The 21,505-nt window shown below is 41.2% G+C and overlaps 2 protein-coding genes across 2 annotated transcripts in view; both read right to left on the reverse strand.

Moving 5' to 3' along the window:
* The window catches only part of p3h2 (prolyl 3-hydroxylase 2), a 52,479-nt gene extending 35,506 nt beyond the window's left edge, over positions 1-16,973 (reverse strand). Inside the window, exon 1 of the mRNA XM_062452531.1 lies at positions 16,276-16,973. Within this exon, the coding sequence (XP_062308515.1) occupies positions 16,276-16,692 (417 nt within the window). The 5' untranslated portion in view covers positions 16,693-16,973. The remainder of the gene's footprint in view (positions 1-16,275) is intronic.
* Positions 16,974-18,534: 1,561 nt separating this feature from the next.
* Positions 18,535-20,437, reverse strand: LOC134012753 (claudin-19). The gene is made up of 4 exons (XM_062452305.1): positions 20,175-20,437; positions 19,692-19,856; positions 19,499-19,568; positions 18,535-19,351 (listed from the first exon to the last, which is right to left on the reverse strand). The coding sequence occupies exons 1-4, from the start codon at positions 20,395-20,397 to the stop codon at positions 19,189-19,191; spliced, it is 621 nt and encodes a 206-aa protein (XP_062308289.1). The 5' UTR covers positions 20,398-20,437; the 3' UTR covers positions 18,535-19,188.
* Positions 20,438-21,505: the final 1,068 nt, after the last annotated feature.

The raw sequence follows: 21,505 nt of genomic DNA on the forward strand, positions 1-21,505 counted from the left end.
TCCCTCTAGGTACTGGCTTGTAGCCAAGGCTTATTTGGGGCTGTCAGTGGTAGCAACTAGGATCCATAAGTTACAGAAAGCCTATATTTAAAGGGATTCAGGGCTTGAAAAGAGATTAACTTTTTTCTTGGTGGCACTGGTGCTCCCAAGTTGGGATTTTATTTTCTGGCACCCACCGAGTATTAAGGTGCACCACAACTATAATATTTATGTTATAGATTTACAGGCAGGGCTCCAGACATACATTTTGCCTTGGTTGCACTGGTGCAAACTTTTTTATTTAGGTGCACCAGCACAAAATTTAGGTGCACCCACATTTTTCCTTGCATCGCCACAATTTCAAGGTCACCTTTTTATCACGCTCCATATACATTCATATATATTATGTAAATGATCTTAAACAAAACTAAGGTGTAGGTAAATATTTTTATTTGAAGCACAATTCTACTGTATATGCACCCGTCTACATCAAGTCTCTCCTGCAGCCCTACACCCCCACCCGTCACCTACGGTCTTCTTCAGACAACCGCCTGGTGGTCCCACCGCTCAAGACCGCCCGGTCCCAACACAAGCTCTTCTCCTGTCTGGCCCCCCAGTGGTGGAATCAACTCCCCACCTCCATCAGAGACACTGACTGTCTCTCCACCTTCAAGAAAAGGCTCAAGACGCACTTGTTCCGGGAGTACAACGGTACTTAGGAATGGTTCGCTTGACCCGATGTTAGTTTCCTCAAGGATCACAATGACTCTTGCTTAGAGACTTGTTGCTCTTGTGGTTAGTGGTAACTGACTTAAATTTTTGTACTCGCTGTGATATATTGTTTTATTATTGTTGCTTGCTTTTTTTCCATAGGTACACTTGCACTTATAGCAGTTCATGTTGTTTAATTGTAACTTGTTTAACTACATGCTCTTATGGTTCTTCCCTTTGGCACTTATTTTTGGTTGTTCACAATGTGTGCTTCATGTTTTGGCTACTCGCAATGTTTTGTGGCTATCTCGTTGTTATGATCAGTGACCTATGCACTTTGTAAAGCTCTCTCTTGGAAGTCGCTTTGGATAAAAGCGTCTGCTAAATGAATAAATGTAAATGTAATGTAAAATGTATATAAAAATACAAATCTTTTAAGTGCTTCACTGAGCTGCAAAACTAAAACATTTTAAGCAAAATAAAACATTTAAAAATAGAAAGTGCTACTGTTTAAAAGTGCTTCCCTGAACTGAGACCTAACATTTCATGGCTCAGTCTTATAGCGGGTCCCCCCTTGCTGTCGCATGCCCTGCAGATGGCCAACACCTCTCATTTGGCCTTCTTGCCCTTTGGCCTTGGCTAAACCAGCTTGCCACACTCTCCCTAGCAAGTCAAAATCCTCCATGGGTTAGTTTCATGGCCCAGCTCCGTAACTCCGGGGTGGGCAAGAAAAAGGGGCCACATGAGAAACCTGAAATGTGTTGGAGGGCTGCATCAACGATAACTTGAACTTAATTCTGCTCACTATTCTCACTCACTGCATAACGGACTATATTAACTTCTGTGCGGAGAACACCGTACCCTCCAGGACTGTACAGTGTTTCTCTAACAGCAAACCGTGGATCACTTCGAAATAAAGGCCCTCCTCAAGGAGAAGAAGAGGGTCTTTAGATCAAGAAACAACAAGGAGGAGCTAAACACTGTGCAGAGGGAGCTGAGGAGGAGGATCAGGGAGGGGAAGAAAGTCTACAGGATGAAGATGGAGGACCAGCTGCAGCAGAACAACATCAGCGGGGTCTGGAAGGGCCTGAAGACAATGTCTGGATACAATGGGCCCAACTAACAGCCTATGGGGGACCAGAAGTGGGTGAATGACTTGAACTTATTTTTCAACAGATTCGATCAGCCATCCACCCCCCCCCCCCCCCACCCATCCAGTCCTCTCTGCTGCTGCAACCCCCTGTGGATTGCCCCTCCTCTCCTCCACCCCCTTCCCCACAGCACTTGGCTCCCCCCCCCTCCCTCATTCCTCATACACCACACTCCACGAACAGCGCCCCACCCCCCTTACAACAACCCACGGCACTCAGCCCCCATCCCCCAACTTGTCCCTCACAACTGACCAGGGGAGGAACGAACTGAGAAGGATCAAGGTGAGGAAGGCCACGGGTCCGGACGGCATCAGCTCAAGGCTCCTCAGGTCCAACGCTGACTTGCTGTGTGGGATAGTGGAGCACGTCTTCAACTTGAGCTTGAAGCTGGGGAGAGTACCACAGCTGTGGGAAACATCCTGCGTGGTACCAGTCCCAAAGACCCCACGACCCAAGGACTTCAACAGCTTCAGACCAGTGGCGTTAACATCCCACCTGATGAAGACGCTAGAGAGGCTGGTCCTTGTACAACTCCGTCCCCTGGTGAGCTCAGCTCTGGACCCCCTTCAGTTCGCCTACCAATCTGGCATCGGGGTGGATGACGCTGTCATGTACCTGCTACACAGATGCCTTTCTCATCTGGAAAAGGCTGGAAGCACCGTGATAATCATGTTTTTTTATTTCTCCAGTGCCTTTTAACACCATCCAGCCTTTACCTCGGAGGGACAAGCTGAATCAGACCAGAGTGGACCACCACCTCACTGGATGGATCTTGGACTACCTCACCAACTGTTCACAGTATGTGTGTCCTGCAGCACGGGGGCCCCACAAGGAACCGTTCGAGCTCCATTTCTGTTCACCATCTACACCTCGGACCTCAGATACAACTCTCCTAACTGCCACCTGCAAAAGTTCTCTGATGACTCTGCAATCGTCGACCTAATTTCCGCCGGTGATGACAGGGAATACAGAGAACTGAACCAGGACTTCATAGGATGGTGCCAGCAGAACCGCCTCCAGATCAACTCTGGCAAAACCAAAGAGCTGGTGGTGGACTTCTGCCAGGGTAAACACTCTCCTCCAGTACCAGTGAACATCCAGGGAATGGTCATTGAGATTGTGAGATCTTATAAGTACCTGGGTGTTCATTTGAACAACAAACTGGACTGGACTGATTTTGACACCCGTACAAATTTTGGTCGCAAAGCTATAAGCCACGCCCAAAGTCTATGTGATTTCCCCTGCACCCCATTTCTCAAAAATGGCTGAAAATTGATATACATGCCTTATTTCTCATGGGGAACAAAGAAGCCTCAAGGACCCAAAAGGTCCGCCATGACAGATTTTGCTTTACAGTGAAGATTTGGGTAAACCTAAAAAACTGTTATCTTCTTGACCCGTAAGTCCAATTATCTAACTTGGTATACATGTCTAGAATACATTTCTTCCTATAGGGTCAAAAGCAATAAGGAATGCAATGCAAAATGGATGAAAGGGGTGTATTTATGTAAATGTCCACATTGCCTCAATATCTTTGTGTCAATAAATCAAATACCTAATAGGCTTCAAGATGACATCACTCTGAAGTACCATGCACAATTTCACCTTGGTATGTCAAAATATGATAGAAGTACAGCTGCTTAAACTTTGTCCCAAAGCTGACCAAAGCTAATACTCTGCCCTTCCTGTTCAAAAAACAGTTAAAAACTCAACAGTTGATGAGGGGATAGAGAGGCTGACTTGCAACCACATGATCTTGAGTTCAAATCTCCATTCAGCCTGTCGTTTGCCAAGCACAAATTAATTTTGCTGTCTTGTTGTCCATCTCTTGACCTGCTACAATGTACATTTTCATAATATTTTGCCATTTTGAGGAGGAACCCGCATCGCTGCTTGCAGCTATATTTAGCGATCCATTTTTATTATATAAAATATATTTAAAAAGGTCACACCATAACGATTATTTGCAATCACACAAATGCCCTAAAATATATTTTGAGGTCGCACAGACAACAGTTCTGGAGCATATGCGACCAAAATGGTCGCAACTTCGAACCCTGGGATTCCTTCCAGGCCTTCTCCCTGGACCTCAAGATTTAAATGAAGCCCTAAAACCAAGCACATATTGTAAAAGTGAAAGTGTGAGCCTTCATTTGTAGATAAATTAAGACAATTACATTCTTAGTTTTCACTTAAAGGAGAGTTCGCACTTCTTTTTATGATTTATTGGAATGCTACGCATTCTGTCTTGAGATCAGTTTGCACCAGACATACTGTAAAATATCTCTGTCTCTGGTCTTCCCTTTAAAAGAAACTTCCCTTCACATACGTGTGTGTGTGAGCACACAATCACACACCTGATGGCACATTAATCATAGCATGCCCTATTGAAGAGGCTATAATACATTTAATAGTTTATGGGAAAACACAGGTGCCTATTACTGTAGATGCTTCACTGAGATCAAAACTACACTGTGAGGTTAGAATGGCAGAGAGAAATAGAAAATGAAAATTAGAGAGGATATACAAATTTACATGAATACCGTAAAATAGCTTTATTATGCAGTCTTTAGTAGACTTCCAAGGGAAAACAGAAACAAATTTACACAGAATGACATAGCTTGTCTACAACTCTCTAATGTGGTCACAAACCGCAGTAATAATTCCAAACTCATTTTCCACACAGAGTTACAGACCTATAACTGGCCCTTCTGTTTGTATCAACGCTGCCAAGCAACCATATCTCTGCTTGAAAGGGATGGCAACCTGCACTGGACTTAATGCAGCAATGGAATATTTACCTAAAAGAGAGCTTGAGCTTGACAGAAGACTAATTAGAAACTAGCTCTCGACTAAAAGGTCAGGTCACTTTGGTCATAGACACATGGTCTGGTAGAGAGGTCAGGGAAGGATTTTTGCAGTTCTCCTATATTGGCCCAAATGGATGATCTCGTTTTTTGCTTCCCTCTGGAAAAGTAATGTCAAACAAGTGTGTGTATCCCCCAATCCCCTTTTCCCCATTGTGAAACGCATCGTGTTGCACATGTTAATAAAGTTTGATTTGAAGTTTGACCTAATTTGGTCTATTTCTATATTCAAGTAATGTATGTTCATAGACAACCAAAATCAAAAGACCTTATTTATTTAAGTTAAGTTAGCATGTTAATTATATGTAAATGTAAAGTTCCTAATGTATAATTGGGTGTGTTTGCCATTAGCAAGGAGACCGTTCGACGGTTTAGGCATAATTAAAGTTTTTGTGGAAGTTAAGCTAACGGTGGTTATCGAGTTCTGGATTTTTTTCTGGAAATAATTATCAATCTGTAGATTGGGAGAAAACACCAGGCTTAGGTCTCAATCCTGTCTCTCTCAGCTCTGGAGGCCGGAGGACCATCTTTTATAGGGCACAAAAATGTAAACATTGATAGTGACAGTCAGGAAGTAATGACGTTACAACAGTCTCAGAAAAAAAGAGATTCCCAGTTCCCAGCCCATGACCACTCTAAGGGCAGAGAGAGAGATGATAGATGGAGCTATCCCCGTCACCGTCACAAGAGAAATTTACACAGTACTTTCTCCTGACCCCGAACATCTATTCAACCTGACAAACACAATCTACTCTTATAAATAGCAAACTCACATGAGAACATACTAACTAGTATCCAATGACTAGTAGTGAAAGTTCTATTGATTAGTGAATAATGTAAGTACACAGGAAATCCCAATTCCCTCCACACAAGCCACAGTCAGAAACATCAGGATGTCACACAACGCCACAACTTCACACCACAAGGCACACACAATACGATAGGATACTTTTCAGCTTTCTGTTAGCTAGCTTGTTTGTCTCCCGTTCCAGACCACTTCCGGGAGGTACTGTATTAGGCTACCAGCCTACGAGTGACAGGTAGAATGGCAAGTTATTTAGCTGTTACCCCGCACATTACACCAAAGCACCGAGTCGTCCAAAGCACAGAGTCTATCAGCCACCAGCTGGTGGTAGCCAGCTACTAGACTAGCTACAAGCAATCCTAGTAACCAGATAACAATTAAAAGGGACTAATTTCAACAAGCTTAATCAATGTCCTTTCTTATTAAACCGAAGTAAAAACACTGAATTGTTGATATTAGTAAACAACAGGAGATTATGGGAAGCTGGGGCAGCCGCAAGCACACCCCCCTCTCTAGTTAACTTACCACATAACTACCATAGAAACTTCTAACTATCCCATTAAAAGAGAATGTTGTGCTTAACTTTACAAGAGTTTGTGGTAAACCAGTATCAAAGACAACATCTAAGCCCAATGGAATGTCTAAAAACTCAGCTGTCTCTAAAATATTTTGTACACAAAAATTTATTTTCTCAAGAAACCAACCCAATTTTTTTTCACTGGTCCAGGTAGGGCCTCCTAGCCTGGTCCTAACCAGACCCTAGTACATTTCATTTGTACAGAGGGTCTGGGATCGCTCCATTGACAAGCATTAACTTCCTTGAAGGCGGGTACTCTGTTGAAGTTTAAAACTATTGGATCTGCCCAGAACCACTCTGATCTGCCATAACCAACCGTTAGCGTTCGCCTTAGCCAACTCCTTCACCACTACTGTAATGGAGCTAGCGGCTGTAGCTGGAAAAACTTTTCCCGTACCCTGTGGGGAGGAGGGCCACAACATCATGGCCACCAACAAAACTTAACAAAGATTGTTCTTGCTCCGGCTTTAACTTTTGGATATTCGGCAGCGTTGCCACAACGGACCGAATGAATGGCTTCGCTCGCATCTTTCTCCGCTGCCATTACTGAACTACAACTCAAACTAGCACACAACGTCATCGTTCTCAGCCACTCCCTCTATTCGCTGATTGGCCCTACAAAAACAATATTTGAGAAAACCAACTTATGTGCCGAATTCTCAAAATTCAAAAAATCCAAATTGAGCGGAAGTACGTAGGAGGGCAGAGCCAGGCTAAGGGCCTCCCACAATGTGACTTAACCGTAAAAATTCTGAAAGCAAACATGCAACTTTGGAGATAGATCTGGGTAGCAATGCTCATGATAAGAGGACAATTAGTATTAGAGAGAAGAGATGATAGTTGACAAGTGCTGCCATATTCTGCATTAATATCAGAGATAAAGCTTTCATTATTAAAGCTTTTGATCTGATGTGGGTAACACTCAAAGGATTAGACTAACAACCACAATTCCAATTCCCCTATTCTCACTTTCTGAAGTGAAAGAGAACCTCTCCTCGTTAGGATTACTCCTTACACACAGGTTTGGCACATCTGGGCTCAATGCAACCCAAGTTAATTACATAGGGTGTGTTTGGGAGGCAAAGAATAGAAGAGATAATTATAGATTTATGGTACATCAAATGACACGAAGCATGACAACTGATTCTATTTGGTTACAGCCATCAACATATTAAATACTGCAGAAGGTTGTTTGAGTTTCAGCAATTAACATCAAAGTGTGAGAATAAATAAATTGGTGCTCAGACGAAAGGGAGACATAACCACAATTCCTTACTCATCATAAGCTTTGGGGGACTAGAGGGAGTGCCTTTTACTTCATACTGAGTTCAAGGCTTTGGTACACTGTAATTTGAGATGGAGCAACAAAATTACTTCAGGGAACAAACAATTAATGTACTCTACCATTCATTAACTGTACCAGGCAGCCATAGTCATACAGTATATGGTTAAATAATACCCTCACATCTCAATTTCAACATCACAACATTGTCTTATGATTTAACTTCGTCCAAGGGAATTATGTTTTTGTGGACTTTAATCACTTAACTGCAGTGTTTCTCCACGTACTGTAGTTTAAGACATTTAAGAAGAATTATTCTCCGTGTTATCTCTCATAGCATAAAGGTTTAGGACAATGTCATGTAGTGTCTCTTTTCACTACATTGATGCTACAGTCTTAGAAATTAGCATGAAACTGCGGAGGATCCTCAAATGGTTTGGATAGATTAGTTCTATTGATGATTTAAAAAGCATCAAAATGTCAAACATGTTTAACTACCACTTTACTACTAGTTTGTGCGATAGACTAATGCGTTCTGCAGAGAAGGGAGACTGGCGTTGGTCACGGTTTGGAATGGAAGGGAGAATACAGGACAACGGCGGATATCGCTTTAAAAAATTTTTTTAACTACGACAACAACGTAGTTAAGGCTGCAGGCGTGTGTTGCTTAGGTGGCCGCCTTAACTGAAAAGTGCTGCGGGAAACACTGCAAAAGTTTTATTTCAGACCACGGACCACCAGCTGGCTAATTCAGACTACTGGATCTGCGTCCCACTCCACATCGCATGGCAGGGGAATGGATATCTTGATCCGCCATGAATAAGTATCTGGTATGTTCTCTGTGTCATTGTGTTTAATCCACCATTTGATCAATTGTGATGATCTGGAACCAATTTTAAACAGAGGCCACAATTTCTGTCAGCAACTGCAACAAAGCAACATCTCTGCTGGACAGGCTCCCACAACAGCTGACGCCAAGACTCCACAACACACCTCAACCCCAGCTTGCCTCCCAATGGGTTCTACAGCTTCGTCACGTCTCACAAACACTGATCTCATTCACGTTTCTACCAGGTTTTCTAATCTCAAGGTTAATCCGGAGCGGAGCGAAATACAGAACACAGTGCCTATGCATTCCTATGGTGCCGTTATACACTCTGAGCCAGTCATGCAGAAGGCCTTTGGCACAGTCAGTGGATCTCTGTCTGGTCGTCCGTGTGCTGGCAGAGTGTGTTGGTGTGTGATGCAGGTCGAGCCTGGGTCTGTCTGGTCGGAGACTAGTGGGGATGCAGTTGAACACTGAAGAGTGTAGGAATGACTCCCCAATGCAATGTGACGTGGTGTTATTCATGGTTGGGCCAGGACGAGAGATGTAACTGATCAGTATGATCTTGACAGTTGTTGATGAAGGTAAAAACTTATGTCAATGTCCGTAGTGGTAATATGACCATAATCCACTAGACATTATAACTATTCTCCCCCCAAAATCCCCACGCAAAATCCCCCCCCCCCATCCCATACATTATTCAGTATGTTGATAGGAATCTATGCTTGTCCCCCTCCCTTATCACCCAGAGGGCGGACCCAGGATGTACAGTAAGCAATCAGCCTCGTAGCTTAAAAGGGTGTCCGTGTTACCGACCCCTTTCATCTGGTCAAGTGTAGAGAAGCCAGCTCTGGCCAATGAACATGCCACACAGAGGGCTACCTGAGGCCATGCCACAGGCTGGAGCAGAAGTATTCCTTTAAAGCCTGCACAAGGCGGCATGTCTCTGATTTTAGAAAAGTAAACAGGCTACAACAGGAAAACAAAATATTTGCAGGGGTAAATGGTGGGCCAGTTGGGGACACATGCATCTGCCTGATTTACGAAAACAGTTGGTGTCTGTGAGCCTTTCTGCTGGGCCGAAAGGAGCCATTATGCCAGAGGCCGGGTTGAAAGCTGGGTGTGTAAGGCTGGAATGTTAAATACTGGAGGAATGTTATTTATTTTCACAAACAGCACCACCCGCCCCCAGCTCAAAACACATGAAACGCTTTATTAAAATAAAGAAATGTGTCCCCTACACAGCCAATATTAAAATATATCCTGCAATTGCTATGGTAGTTACAAGGCCACAGCATTTTCCCCTCTGTTTCACCCTGGTCCGGTCTTGATTTCTTACCCAGGTCCTCTCTCTTTCTACCTGTTATTAGATCAGCACAGGCTTGATATGCAGTCTTGTAGTAAATTAATGAAGATACCAACTAGGGATGCTCATAATTAACCGGTGTAACCGTTAACCGACAATACAAATGTTTACCGGTTAATACAATCGGTAAGTGTTGCTAATTTAGCTACTTTTTACTTTCCCTAGTGTCAAAAAGGTTGTATCTAGCGACTAGTGACAAATCTAGCAACTTTCTGCTAGTTTGGCAATCTCCGTTTTCGTTGTTGAGCAGCAGCATAATAACTGTAATTGTACTTCCGTGTTGTTATAGGTGCCAATCATGTAGGTACAGTCGGTGCTCTCGGATTCAATGTGTTTTCATTTTGTAAATCTGTTTTTGTTATGTTGTTGTTTATGCTGCTATTTAAAAAAAAAAAAACAAGACATTATAGGGGGGAAAAAACATTTGTTGTATAATCTTTTTTTTTACTAGTGCAAAGTGCCCGTGATGCAGCCGGTAATTAAGATGTCAGTGAAACACACAAATACAGATTCCTTGAGCTATAGATAGGGCACAGTGCCCGTGATGATGTCGGTGACACACACAAATTTATTTAATTATAGATAGTGCAGTGCCCGTTGGTGATGACAGTTCTTCTCAGTGGTTTTGGTACCAATATTTCTCAGATCACAATTGAAATTCTCTGTCATCTCTGAAGTACTTGTTCAACCTCCACATCTATTCTAGTAAAATTGCCAATGCTGTGGTAGCCTTCATTCATGCAAATTATCATGTAGCCTTCATTTGTCTGCTGGTTCCTTATGCTTATGTTGATAAAAAATTACTATATTGGTTCTCTGTTAAATTGTCTTACAACCACAAACAAACAGAAGTCATGACATGGCACAATGGTTGAGCCAGTTGTCATAATGGTACGTCTAATTCACCATACAGCACTTGTACATTTGCAATATGATGACAGTTTTGACATCAGTAAACACATTAATTTATGTAACAATATTCACTGATCTATACTGAAAGTATATCCACTTTATATTATCGTTCTGTTAGCTAGCCAGGCCCTTATAAAGCAGATGAATATCGGTTGTAAAAGCGAAATTTGCAAATTCGCTACTAAATAACTAAACAGAATTTCCCTATTTTCCTTACTATGTTTAATTTCATTGCGAATGGCTTTGTTAATCGCATTAGTTCAATTGCTGTACTGCAGTCCGTTGGATTATAAAAAGGGCACCTGCAAAATATTAACTTTGCAAAGTGCCCAGTTCTCAGGATGGCCTATTCGTAGGAAACTTGCTGCAGTCAGAGTGAAGGGGCTAGGTCGCGAAGAGAGCAAGCCAAACTGGCGGCTAATAATTTTGTCATACATTTACATTTTATCATTTACCAGACACTCTTATCCAGAGCGAATTACAGTAAGTACAGGGACATTCCCCCGAGGCAAGTAGGGTGAAATGCCTTGCCCAAGGACACAACGTAATTTGGCACAGCCAGGAATCTCTCTCTTGGAAGTCGCTTTGGATAAAAGTGTCTGCTAAATGCATAAATGTAAATGTAAAAGAATCAAACCGGCAACCTTCTGATTAATAGCCCGATTCCCTAACCACTCAGCCATCTGACCCCCCCTATTTGATGTTGAAATGCTTATCCAAACAACGTCAATTGCCGCACTGCACTGGATTATAAAGAGGACGCATACTTAGGGTTGGGTATCGGGGCTGGGCGGTATGGCCTAAAATGTTTATCACGGTATAATTCGTAAGCACTGACGGTAACGGTATATATCACGATATACAGTTAGGTCCATAAATATTTGGACATTGACACAATTTTCATCATTTTGGCTCTGTATACCACCACAATGGATTTGAAATGAAACAATCAAGATGTGCTTTAAGTGCAGACTTTCAGCTTTAATTTCAGGGTATTTACATCCAAATCAGGTGAACGGTGTAGGAATTACAACACATTTTATATGTGCCCCCCCCCCTTTTTAAGGGACCAAAAATAATTGGACAAACTAACATAATCATAAATCTAATTGTCACTTTTAATACTTGGTTGCAAGTCCTTTGCAGTCAATGACAGCCTGAAGTCTGGAACCCATAGACATCACCAGACGCTGGGTTTCGTCCCTGGTGATGCTCTGCCAGGCCTCTACTGCAACTGTCTTCAGTTCCTGCTTGTTCTTGGGGCATTTTCCCTTCAGTTTTGTCTTTAGCAAGTGAAATGCATGCTCAATTGGATTTAGGTCAGGTGATTGACTTGGCCATTGCAGAACATTCCACTTCTTTGCCTTAAAAAACTCTTTGGTTGCTTTCGCAGTATGCTTCGGGTCATTGTCCATCTGCACTGTGAAGCGCCGTCCTATGAGTTCTGAAGCATTTGGCTGAATCTGAGCAGATAATATTGCCAGAAACACTTCAGAATTCATCCTACTGCTTTTGTCAGCAGTCACATCATCGATAAATACAAGGGAACCAGTTCCATTGGCAGCCATACATGCCCACGCCATAACACTACCTCCACCATGCTTCACTGATGAGGTGGTATGCTTTGGATCATGAGCAGTTCCTTCCCTTCTCCATACTCTTCTCTTCCCATCATTCTTGTACAAGTTGATCTTGGTCTCATCTGTCCATAGGATGTTGTTCCAGAACTGTACAGGCTCTTTTAGTTGTTTTTTGGCAAACTCTAATCTGGTCTTCCTGTTTTTGAGACTCACCAATGGTTTACATCTTGTGGTGAACCCTCTGTATTTACTCTGGTGAAGTCTACTCTTAATTTTTGACTTTGACACAGATACGCCTACCTCCTGGAGAGTGTTCTTGATCTGGCCAACTGTTGTGAAGGGGTTTTTCTTCACCAGGGAAAGAATTCTTCTGTCATCCACCACAGTTGTTTTCCGTGGTCTTCCGGGTCTTTTGGTGTTGCTGAGCTCACCAGTGCGTTCTTTCTTTTTAAGAATGTACCAAACAGTTGATTGAGCCACACCTAATGTTTTTGCTATCTCTCTGATAGGTTTGTTTTGATTTTTCAGCCTAACGATGGCTTGCTTCACTGATGGTGACAGCTCTTTGGACTTCATATTGAGAGTTGACAGCAACAGATTCCAAACACAAATACCATACTTGAAATGAACTCTAGACCTTTTATCTGCTCCTTGTCAATGAAATAACGAACTCCCATGAGGGAATAACATACACCTGGCCATGGAACAGCTGAGCAGCCAATTGTCCAATTACTTTTGGTCCCTTAAAAAGGGGGGGGGGCCACATATAAAATGTATTGTAATTCCTACACGTTCACCTGATTTGGATGTAAATACCCTGAAATTAAAGCTGAAAGTCTGCACTTAAAGCACATCTTGATTGTTTCATTTCAAATCCATTGTGGTGGTATACAGAGCCAAAATGATGAAAATTGTGTCAATGTCCAAATATTTATGGACCTAACTGTATTAGTTATTCTTAAAATGTCATAACAATGCAATCCGCACCGCAGCGGCTAATCTACCGCACTCGGACGGATTTGGATTGGGTAACTCCGGTGTGCATGAGTTTGAGTGAATGAGTGAATTTTCCAACTTTTGCAGTGCTTTGCCAAGGAAGAGCGACTTTCGGCGTTCAACAGTAGCCTACGTTTATGGGATCGCAAGAAAACTCTGTTTAATATTTGTAGTGAGTTAGCTATAAACAATTATTACATGGCTTAATACTCGATTCTGTTGGCCTACAATAGACATTTCACAATTCTAACCAACCTGGCATTTTATTTGTTAACCCTTGTGTTATCTTCGGGTCATTCTGACCCATCAGTCATTGTGACCCACCGTCGTATTGCGACAGATTTACTGCATACAAAGACAAAGTGAAGCATTTTCTTTTAACAGCTAGGCTGTCTCAGACCCCCCACATTGCAAAGGTTAAAAGAAAATTATTTTAATTTGTTTTTGTATTGGGTAAAATTGGGTAAACACAACGATGGTTCATTATGAACCTTTGGGTCATGTGACCCGAAGGCAGCACGAGGGTTAAACGCATTCTGGTGGTTGTTCATATTCGCGCACATGCATGGCTTTCAGTTGGTGAAACACACATCACAAAATCGGCAAAGGGGAGACAGATGATACGTAAGGGGGGTGAAAGGAGTGGCCACCATTAAACATATTTCAAAGTAAGAGCTGTAGCCTAGGTGTCAGATATATTTTTTAATTTTCAGTTACCAGATCGTAAAAAAATATAGGCTATCGCTTTTAAGTTATCAGAGCAACAGACAAATAGAGCAGGCCTATTTATGTCCAAATGACCAAATAGTCATCTGACAGTTGTATTAAAATCAACGGAAAATATTTTTACAAAAATACATAGGCTTACAGGTTTGGACTGGGACTGAAAAACAGCCCGGGACTTCGCAGACCGGCCTACGACCGTGTATTATTATAATATATTTTTTTGCATTATGCCGCGGCCGTTTGACCGGCCGTTCAGGAAATCTCCCGACTCTCCCGATGGCAAGTCCAACCCTGGGCTATATGTATATAGACTAAACAACTATAACTCTATGATATCATATATTTATATCCTTTAGCCTATTAGAAGATGGATTGGTGGAATCTTTTATTTGCCATTTTTGTGTACACTACACACACACACATGCATGGTGACAAGGTTTTGTAATCATGATGACCAACAACGTGCTCCCCTGTAGATATGCTTACTGTAACATAACCCATTTATTTAACTCTATGTAGGCTATTGCAAAATATTAGGCTTGAATGGTTTTTTTTCTCCATACCAAATAAACTTTTTCTAAACTCTTAGTTAATTGCTTAACCCTTGTGTTATCTTCGGGTCATTCTGACCCATCAGTCATTGTGACCCACCTTCGTATTGCGACAGATTTACCGCATACAAAGACAAAGTGAAGCATATTCTTTTAACCGTTGGGCTGTCTCAGACCCCCCACATTGCAAAGGTTAAAAGAAAATTATTTTAATTTGTTTTTGTATTGGGTAAAATCGGGTAAACACAACGATGGTTCGTTATGAACCTTTGGGTCATGTGACCCGAAGGCAGCACGAGGGTTAACAGCACAAAGCTGCTGTGACATACAATAATGATGAATGATGAGGGACTAATTCAATTTAGACATTAGAAGTGTGATTTTGATAGGGAACATCACCAACAGAGGAAGTCAGGTGGCTGAGCGGTTAGGGAATCGGGCTAGAAATCAGAAGGTTGCTGGTTCGAATCCCTGGCCGTGCAAAATGATGGTGTGTTTTGAAAACCAGATTTGAAAACCAGATTTTGAAAACTAGATTTGAAAACCAGAATCGGAACCGGAATCGATCAAATTCTAACAATACCCAACCCTACACGTGCTGAATATGAACTTTGCAGAGTGCCTGGTTCTTGAGCTGAATGTGGGAAACGAAACCCATTCTAATTTGTGTACACACACACACATTCAACAACAAAAAATATTGTCAGTTAATGGTTGTTAAGGAGCGTCAGTTATCGGTCAAAAAATATTTTCAAAAGTAGCATCCCTAATACCAACAAGAACACATGCCTAGTTGCAGGGTAGACAAAGTAATATAGGACCATAAGACCATTAGTAGTCCTAGGTGCTACATTTACAAGTTAGATACACCCTATACCACTCTTAGTGTATAGGCGATGACAAAATAGTATTTCCTTAGCACAGATGCTACTATATGAGCCAGGCCTTGCCTTAAGCAATGTCATGTCTGGACTGGGACATTGATTTGTTCTGACTCAGACATGTTTGTGGGCAATGTGAAATGGAGCCAGACATCAGCTGAACTCTCTTTCATAAACCACACTGCAGCCCATGGCCACTGCCAGGAGGCACACTACTAAGATCACTGGGCATGACCACAGATTTTACCTTAACAGAAACAAAGTAAAACATTGTTGGCATAGCAGGTACAATCATGACTTCTAGTTTCAGGTTGTAAAGTAACGATCCATTTCCATATATTCATGTAAAATAATAAATGTAAATGTAAAATTGTGTTGGAACAGATAAGAAACTGTGAAAACACAGACATGAAACAATTCTGCAGTGGCCAAGTTTGGACCACTTGAACAAACATTTTAAGGAAACATCCTAACTGTAATTTCAAATTGAAAGTGTGTGTGTGTATGTGTGTGTGTGTGTGTGTGTGTGTGTGTATGTATGTGTGTCTAGTGCCTACTAGGGATTGTGATTCAAAATCTCCTGTTAACAACTTTATGAATGGAGGAAAAGTGATTGGGGGAGGGGCTTACAAAACAAAAATACCTTATGTATGTGCGTGTGCGCGTGTCTTTGCTGTGATAGAGAGCATGGTGCACAGTGCGTACTTAATGTTTGTGTTGGGACCTTTACATACGGTAGCTTATCATATTGCCTGAATTAAATGTTGACCATTAATATTATGAATCAGCTATAACATTCGTAATGGCTCCTTGCAATAAAATAACGTTTCTTTATTCCGGGGCAAGCATGCAACATCAACATCCTGTTCAAGTTAATCCCATCATTCAACAGCTGGGTAGGCTATATGTGGCATCACGTTGCTCAGCAGCAGCAACAGCTGTTCAAAGAGCCCACAACCTCAGCCAGATAAAAAGCGTACCGTTGCCTACGCAGCAAATAACTTTCCCATGCAGTTGATTGCAATTGTTAGTTCGTTGAAATGTTTTACTTTATAACACTCCTACCTTTTGATAAGCCAGCTGGAGATAATTGTAGGGGATACGTCTGTGAAAATCCTGAATGACATCCTCGCTGACTCTGTGCATTGACTGCGTCCCTATTTTGTTTTCAATGCATTCGTTCAGACAAGAAGACCTTCGAAGAATTACGTCGAAGAAGCGCAAGTCCCATGAAGAAGTATCAAATGGGTGCTGTTCCTGACACCTCAGCCAACATTGGACTTTAGTTTGTCGGACCTCTGCGTAGCTGCTGAGCGCTCCCTCCATGTATCGCGCCACATTTGTATAGTCACCCCTGTAAAATGCTTCGACTCCATTGTTGTATAATAGGTCGTAAGGCTCTAACGAAGCGAATGACGAGGACAACAAGACGGCTCGAAGGACAATTGACAATAAACCTCCTCTGGCAAAGTTGTCATCCATCTTCCTTGGTGTTGGAAGGCTACAGGGCTCCAAACATCCGCTTGCAGTTCACAGTTCTTATATGGAGAATGCCAAGACGGCTAACAGTAAATAAAAGGCTGATTCTGTGATAGTTCCGTTTACCAAGTCGCGATCAAGTCTAATTGAGTCCCATTTAAAAACCCCGTTGGTCACTTTGGAGTACAGGTCAGTAGCAGGGCGGAAATTTGACTTCTTTAGCCAGGGACTAGGGACACATTTTCTATAACGACCCCACTCTCACTCCGCTAACTCCTCCCCTTCTAGTTGAAAATGAATGACCACAACATCATCATTGAGCCGACAACCTCAGAATGTCACTTTGAGACTGTTAAAGATAGCAAGCAAATTATTTACTTTATGTGTTAGCCTATACGGAAACAACGAACAAACAATACCGTTTTGGTTAACAATGTAGTAACAATGTAACGTAACAAAGTATGGAGTAATTCAGTGGTCTGGTACATACAGCTTTTTTTTTTTTTTTTACTATTCTCTATCAACTTTAATGTCTACATAAATCCAAGAAGGTACTACACCAAGTTATATGTATGCAATAATTACACAAGTAATCGCACCAGTGATTCCACTTAATCTTTTTCTACTTTCTTAGTACTGACTTGTAATTAGGTTAACTTCAATAATTAATGTAAAATAGCCTAGTCTTTGCAACAAGAAATGAAATGCTTAATGTCTACTTTAGTAACCCCTTGCCACTCAACAATGCAACAATACAATGTCTCCCCCTTGAGGATGTAGGTGCTCACACTGATTCTAGCAGACTGAGGGTCTTGGGCAGTTAGTTAACCCTTGTGTTATCTTCGGGTCATTCTGACCCATCAGTCATTGTGACCCACCGTCGTATTGCGACAGATTTACCGCATACAAAGACAAAGTGAAGCATTTTCTTTTAACCGTTGGGCTGTCTCAGACCCCCCACATTGCAAAGGTTAAAAGAAAATTATTTTAATTTGTTTTTGTATTGGGTAAAATTGGGTAAACACAACGATGGTTCGTTATGAACCTTTGGGTCATGTGACCCGAAGGCAGCACGAGGGTTAACTTCTGTCCTTGAGGAACTGTAAACAGCAGAGGGCAGTCATTGAAGCCTACTGTATATGGGTTAGAGCCCTTACTTCTGGTGGTGGAAATAGTAATACTGAAGCATAACATGTCATTCTAGACAATTATGTTCTTTAAACTATGGTAAACACTTGGGAAAGGTCAGGCCTAATTAAGTCACCTGACATAGTTCCCAACCTCAATGCTTTTGTGGATGAATCAAAATGAATCTCGCATCAACATTCTAACACCTTTTGGAAACACAATGACCATTAGATTTATTAGTTCCTATCACAAAATGTTACTTCCTATTACACACCAGACTATGTTTGATACAAGACTCATTGACAGACTACTGTAACACAACCTGAGTTTGCCGGTTCGATTCCCGGCTGTGCCAAATGACGTTGTGTCCTTGGGCAAGGCACTTCACCCTACTTGCCTCGGGTGAATGTCCCTGTACTTACTGTAAGTCGCTCTGGATAAGAGCGTCTGCTAAATGACTAAATGTAATGTAATGATTTAGTGAGTCCACGTAGTTCATATCAACTTGCTCTTCTGAAGTAGATTCCATTTTGGTTTTTCTGGTGCTTGTGTCCATATCTCAATCTTGTCACAGCAGAAGCTGAATATATATTAAGGAGACTGTGATTATGATAACCTCACTGATATGCTACATATTGAGTTGTCAATTTAATGTCAACTGCTGTAGCGTTTTGAATGTTCCTTGATGTACATGTAAATAAGAACCAATAATTATGACAGGTAAAAAAAAGACCAATTACTTTTAATCACACAGTTACAAGTTAAACATATAATACTTTGACCTTAAGATGAAGGTCATAAATAACAAGAACTTTAGGACACCAAAAACAATATCTATAACTTTTCTATAGCATTTCATAATTTAATAGCCTAATCCACTGCTCCAAATTGTTATTGTGCATGATACATTCTCTACAGTGGAAAATACATTAAATCCATGCTCTGTTTAAAATGTCCAAGCAGAGGGAGCTTTCTGTTGAGATTTATGACAGAAAAGCAATATAAAAGTACTGGGGAAAATAAAAAATGTAACTGAAGTATCCTTACATTTAGCAAAGTATGACCTGTTAGCAAATGCTCAAACAATATTAGTTTGACAATCTATGGTTAAATCACATTGGACTGAATGTGTTTTTTTTTATAACAGGAAGAGAGCACAATGACCTGTTCTTTACAAATTATTGTTTAATGCAATAAAGCTGGTGCAAAGAAACCGTTATAGTATTGTCTGTTGTTGCATTATTTTCAAGCTTGAATAAAGAAAATTTGTCAATTGTACTCCAGTTTCAAACATACATTAAGAACATATGTTCATCCATGACCATGGTTAGATGCTGGCAATATATGGAATCTTCTCAAGTCTGCACTAGCCTAGACATAGTCTGTACCTGATTTGGAAACAGGCTGGAGATTCTGGGGTCGAAAGGATGGCCTTTCACTATTTGCAGGGCACCTGATGCCAAGGAAAGCTCCACCGACCAGGGCAAGGACAGCCCCAGTCCAGCTCACAAACATGGCACTTGCAAACTCATACCTGTAGAGGCAAATTCAGAGACAGGGCTCAAGAATGAGGAAAAAAGGTATATGTCTTCTAAACTAAAAAGATTATTATTCAATTTTTTAAAGAAGCTGACACTTCTTGTTATTAATGGGCCAGTGTCTTATTTACTTATAAACCTACCTTTTACCCTGGTCGAAGGACTGGACAATGGTATTTGCATACCAAGAAGTAGTTGACAGTGACAGAAGACCTTGAGTGAGACGGCAGTGAAGAGAACAACGTGAGTACACTCTAAAGCATTGTGATGGACTGTTTCACTGCATATCAATTCATAACTAAGTCATTGTTAAAACAAATGTTTACAGTAGCATACCTGAACTCATAATGAAGATTCCTCCTGCCATGACAATGCGATTCTTTGCCAACCGGTTTCCATCAAGGCACTTGGTGCATTTCAACCCAAATGTGGTTAGTAACAGCCCACAGATGGACAGCAGAATATTGAGCAGCATACCTGCCCGAGCGACGTGCAACTCAACTGCACATAGGGGAGACGGCAGATCAATAAAATGGGGAGTTAAAGTATAAATGTCCATAAAATGTACTCATTTCAGATGTATTTTTGCTATTGGGCTAAATGAAGCAAACCTAAAATGCCTCATAATATGTTACAATAGCTTGACTTGACTTTCGTTTCAGTGATATATTGTATTACCTAAATCAAATTGTGTCAAAACATGGTGGAAATTATATTAAACAATGTATTGAGTAAAAAATTACCTCAACAGAAACCTCTGTTTTTATCTGATGCTTAGAGGAATATATGAAATAGGAGTGTCAGAAATGCTGGACTTACTTGTCAGGTGGATGATTGAAGTGTAAGGCTCACACCACCTGGTTCCTGTTCTGTCAACTGAGCATGATTCCCATAGTCCTGAATAATGATAATTCCTAGAATTATTTTCACCTTCCTTAGGTGCATCTCTTTTCCACTCAACCATGAAAGTGGCAGCGATTGAGGCAGCGAGACCACCAAGTGCCAAAACATAGCCGATAATTTGAATTCCTGAGTTTGCCATAACATTAGCTGTCAAAATTTGAATATGTATGTAAAATACAAATGAACTGTAATTCTGTTTTGGCACTCTGTCTAACTCCTGATTTTATAGCTCCTGGAAGATGAGTCGTTTTAATCAATCAGAGGATTGCAAAACTAAAGTTTCAAGGAAACTACCCAGCATTTCTCTTACTGCTGATCAAATCAGTGTACTTCCCTAAAAAACTAGAACCATTGTGGTTATTTTGAGAAGCCCAAAATGGGTTTACATATTTTTGGGTGACTGGAAGGATGATGTCTTAGCAGTCTAAAACTATAGGAATGTGAGGGGAGGGAGAGCAATTACCTTGGGAAACACCAGGTTGGGAGCTTAGTAAAAAAAATATTGATACAGTTGGTTGGCAATACAATCTATATTCAATTTAACAACAAAGATGGGTGAACTGCATTCCTTTCTCTGTGAGGAATTTATAAAATACTGTCAGGAATAGTAGTCTAAGTGTAAACGATTTCTGATGGTGTGGTTAGTTAGGTTGTGGCGTTTGCAACTTATTATAATCATTACAGTGGCAAGCAGAAGGGCAGATAGAATGGACTGAAAAGTTGCGTTTATTAAACTAGAATTGATTGATTATTTCCTATCATCTCTCATCTGTCACATTACTGGCAGTGGGTAGTTCAACAGGTCATGACCGGTGTCAAATTTAAAAATATTTGTTTTGTTTGTACAAATGTGTGTTTCATATTTTGATTCATTTTTTAGTTGACTAATAGCAGGAACGGTCAGATGGTCACTGACAGGAACAGATGACTAGGAGGTTATTTTAGCTCATTCTGCTTACTGACCAACACAACACTCCCATATGTACGCGAACAGGTGTGGGGCACACACACACACACACGCACACACACACACACACACACGCACACACACACACACACACACACACACACACACACACACACACACACACACACACACACACACAGTATTGCAGATTACCAATTGTTTAGGTCCCCATGTTTATAGTTTATAGATAGATTTTTGGGCAATTCAGAGCCACCGAATTTTGAGGATGACGATTGCGAAAAAACGCATACGAAAATTTCGTACTCAGTGTGCAAGGGCC

This window comes from Osmerus eperlanus, chromosome 26, assembly GCF_963692335.1.
Source record: "Osmerus eperlanus chromosome 26, fOsmEpe2.1, whole genome shotgun sequence".
Lineage (NCBI taxonomy): Eukaryota > Metazoa > Chordata > Actinopteri > Osmeriformes > Osmeridae > Osmerus > Osmerus eperlanus.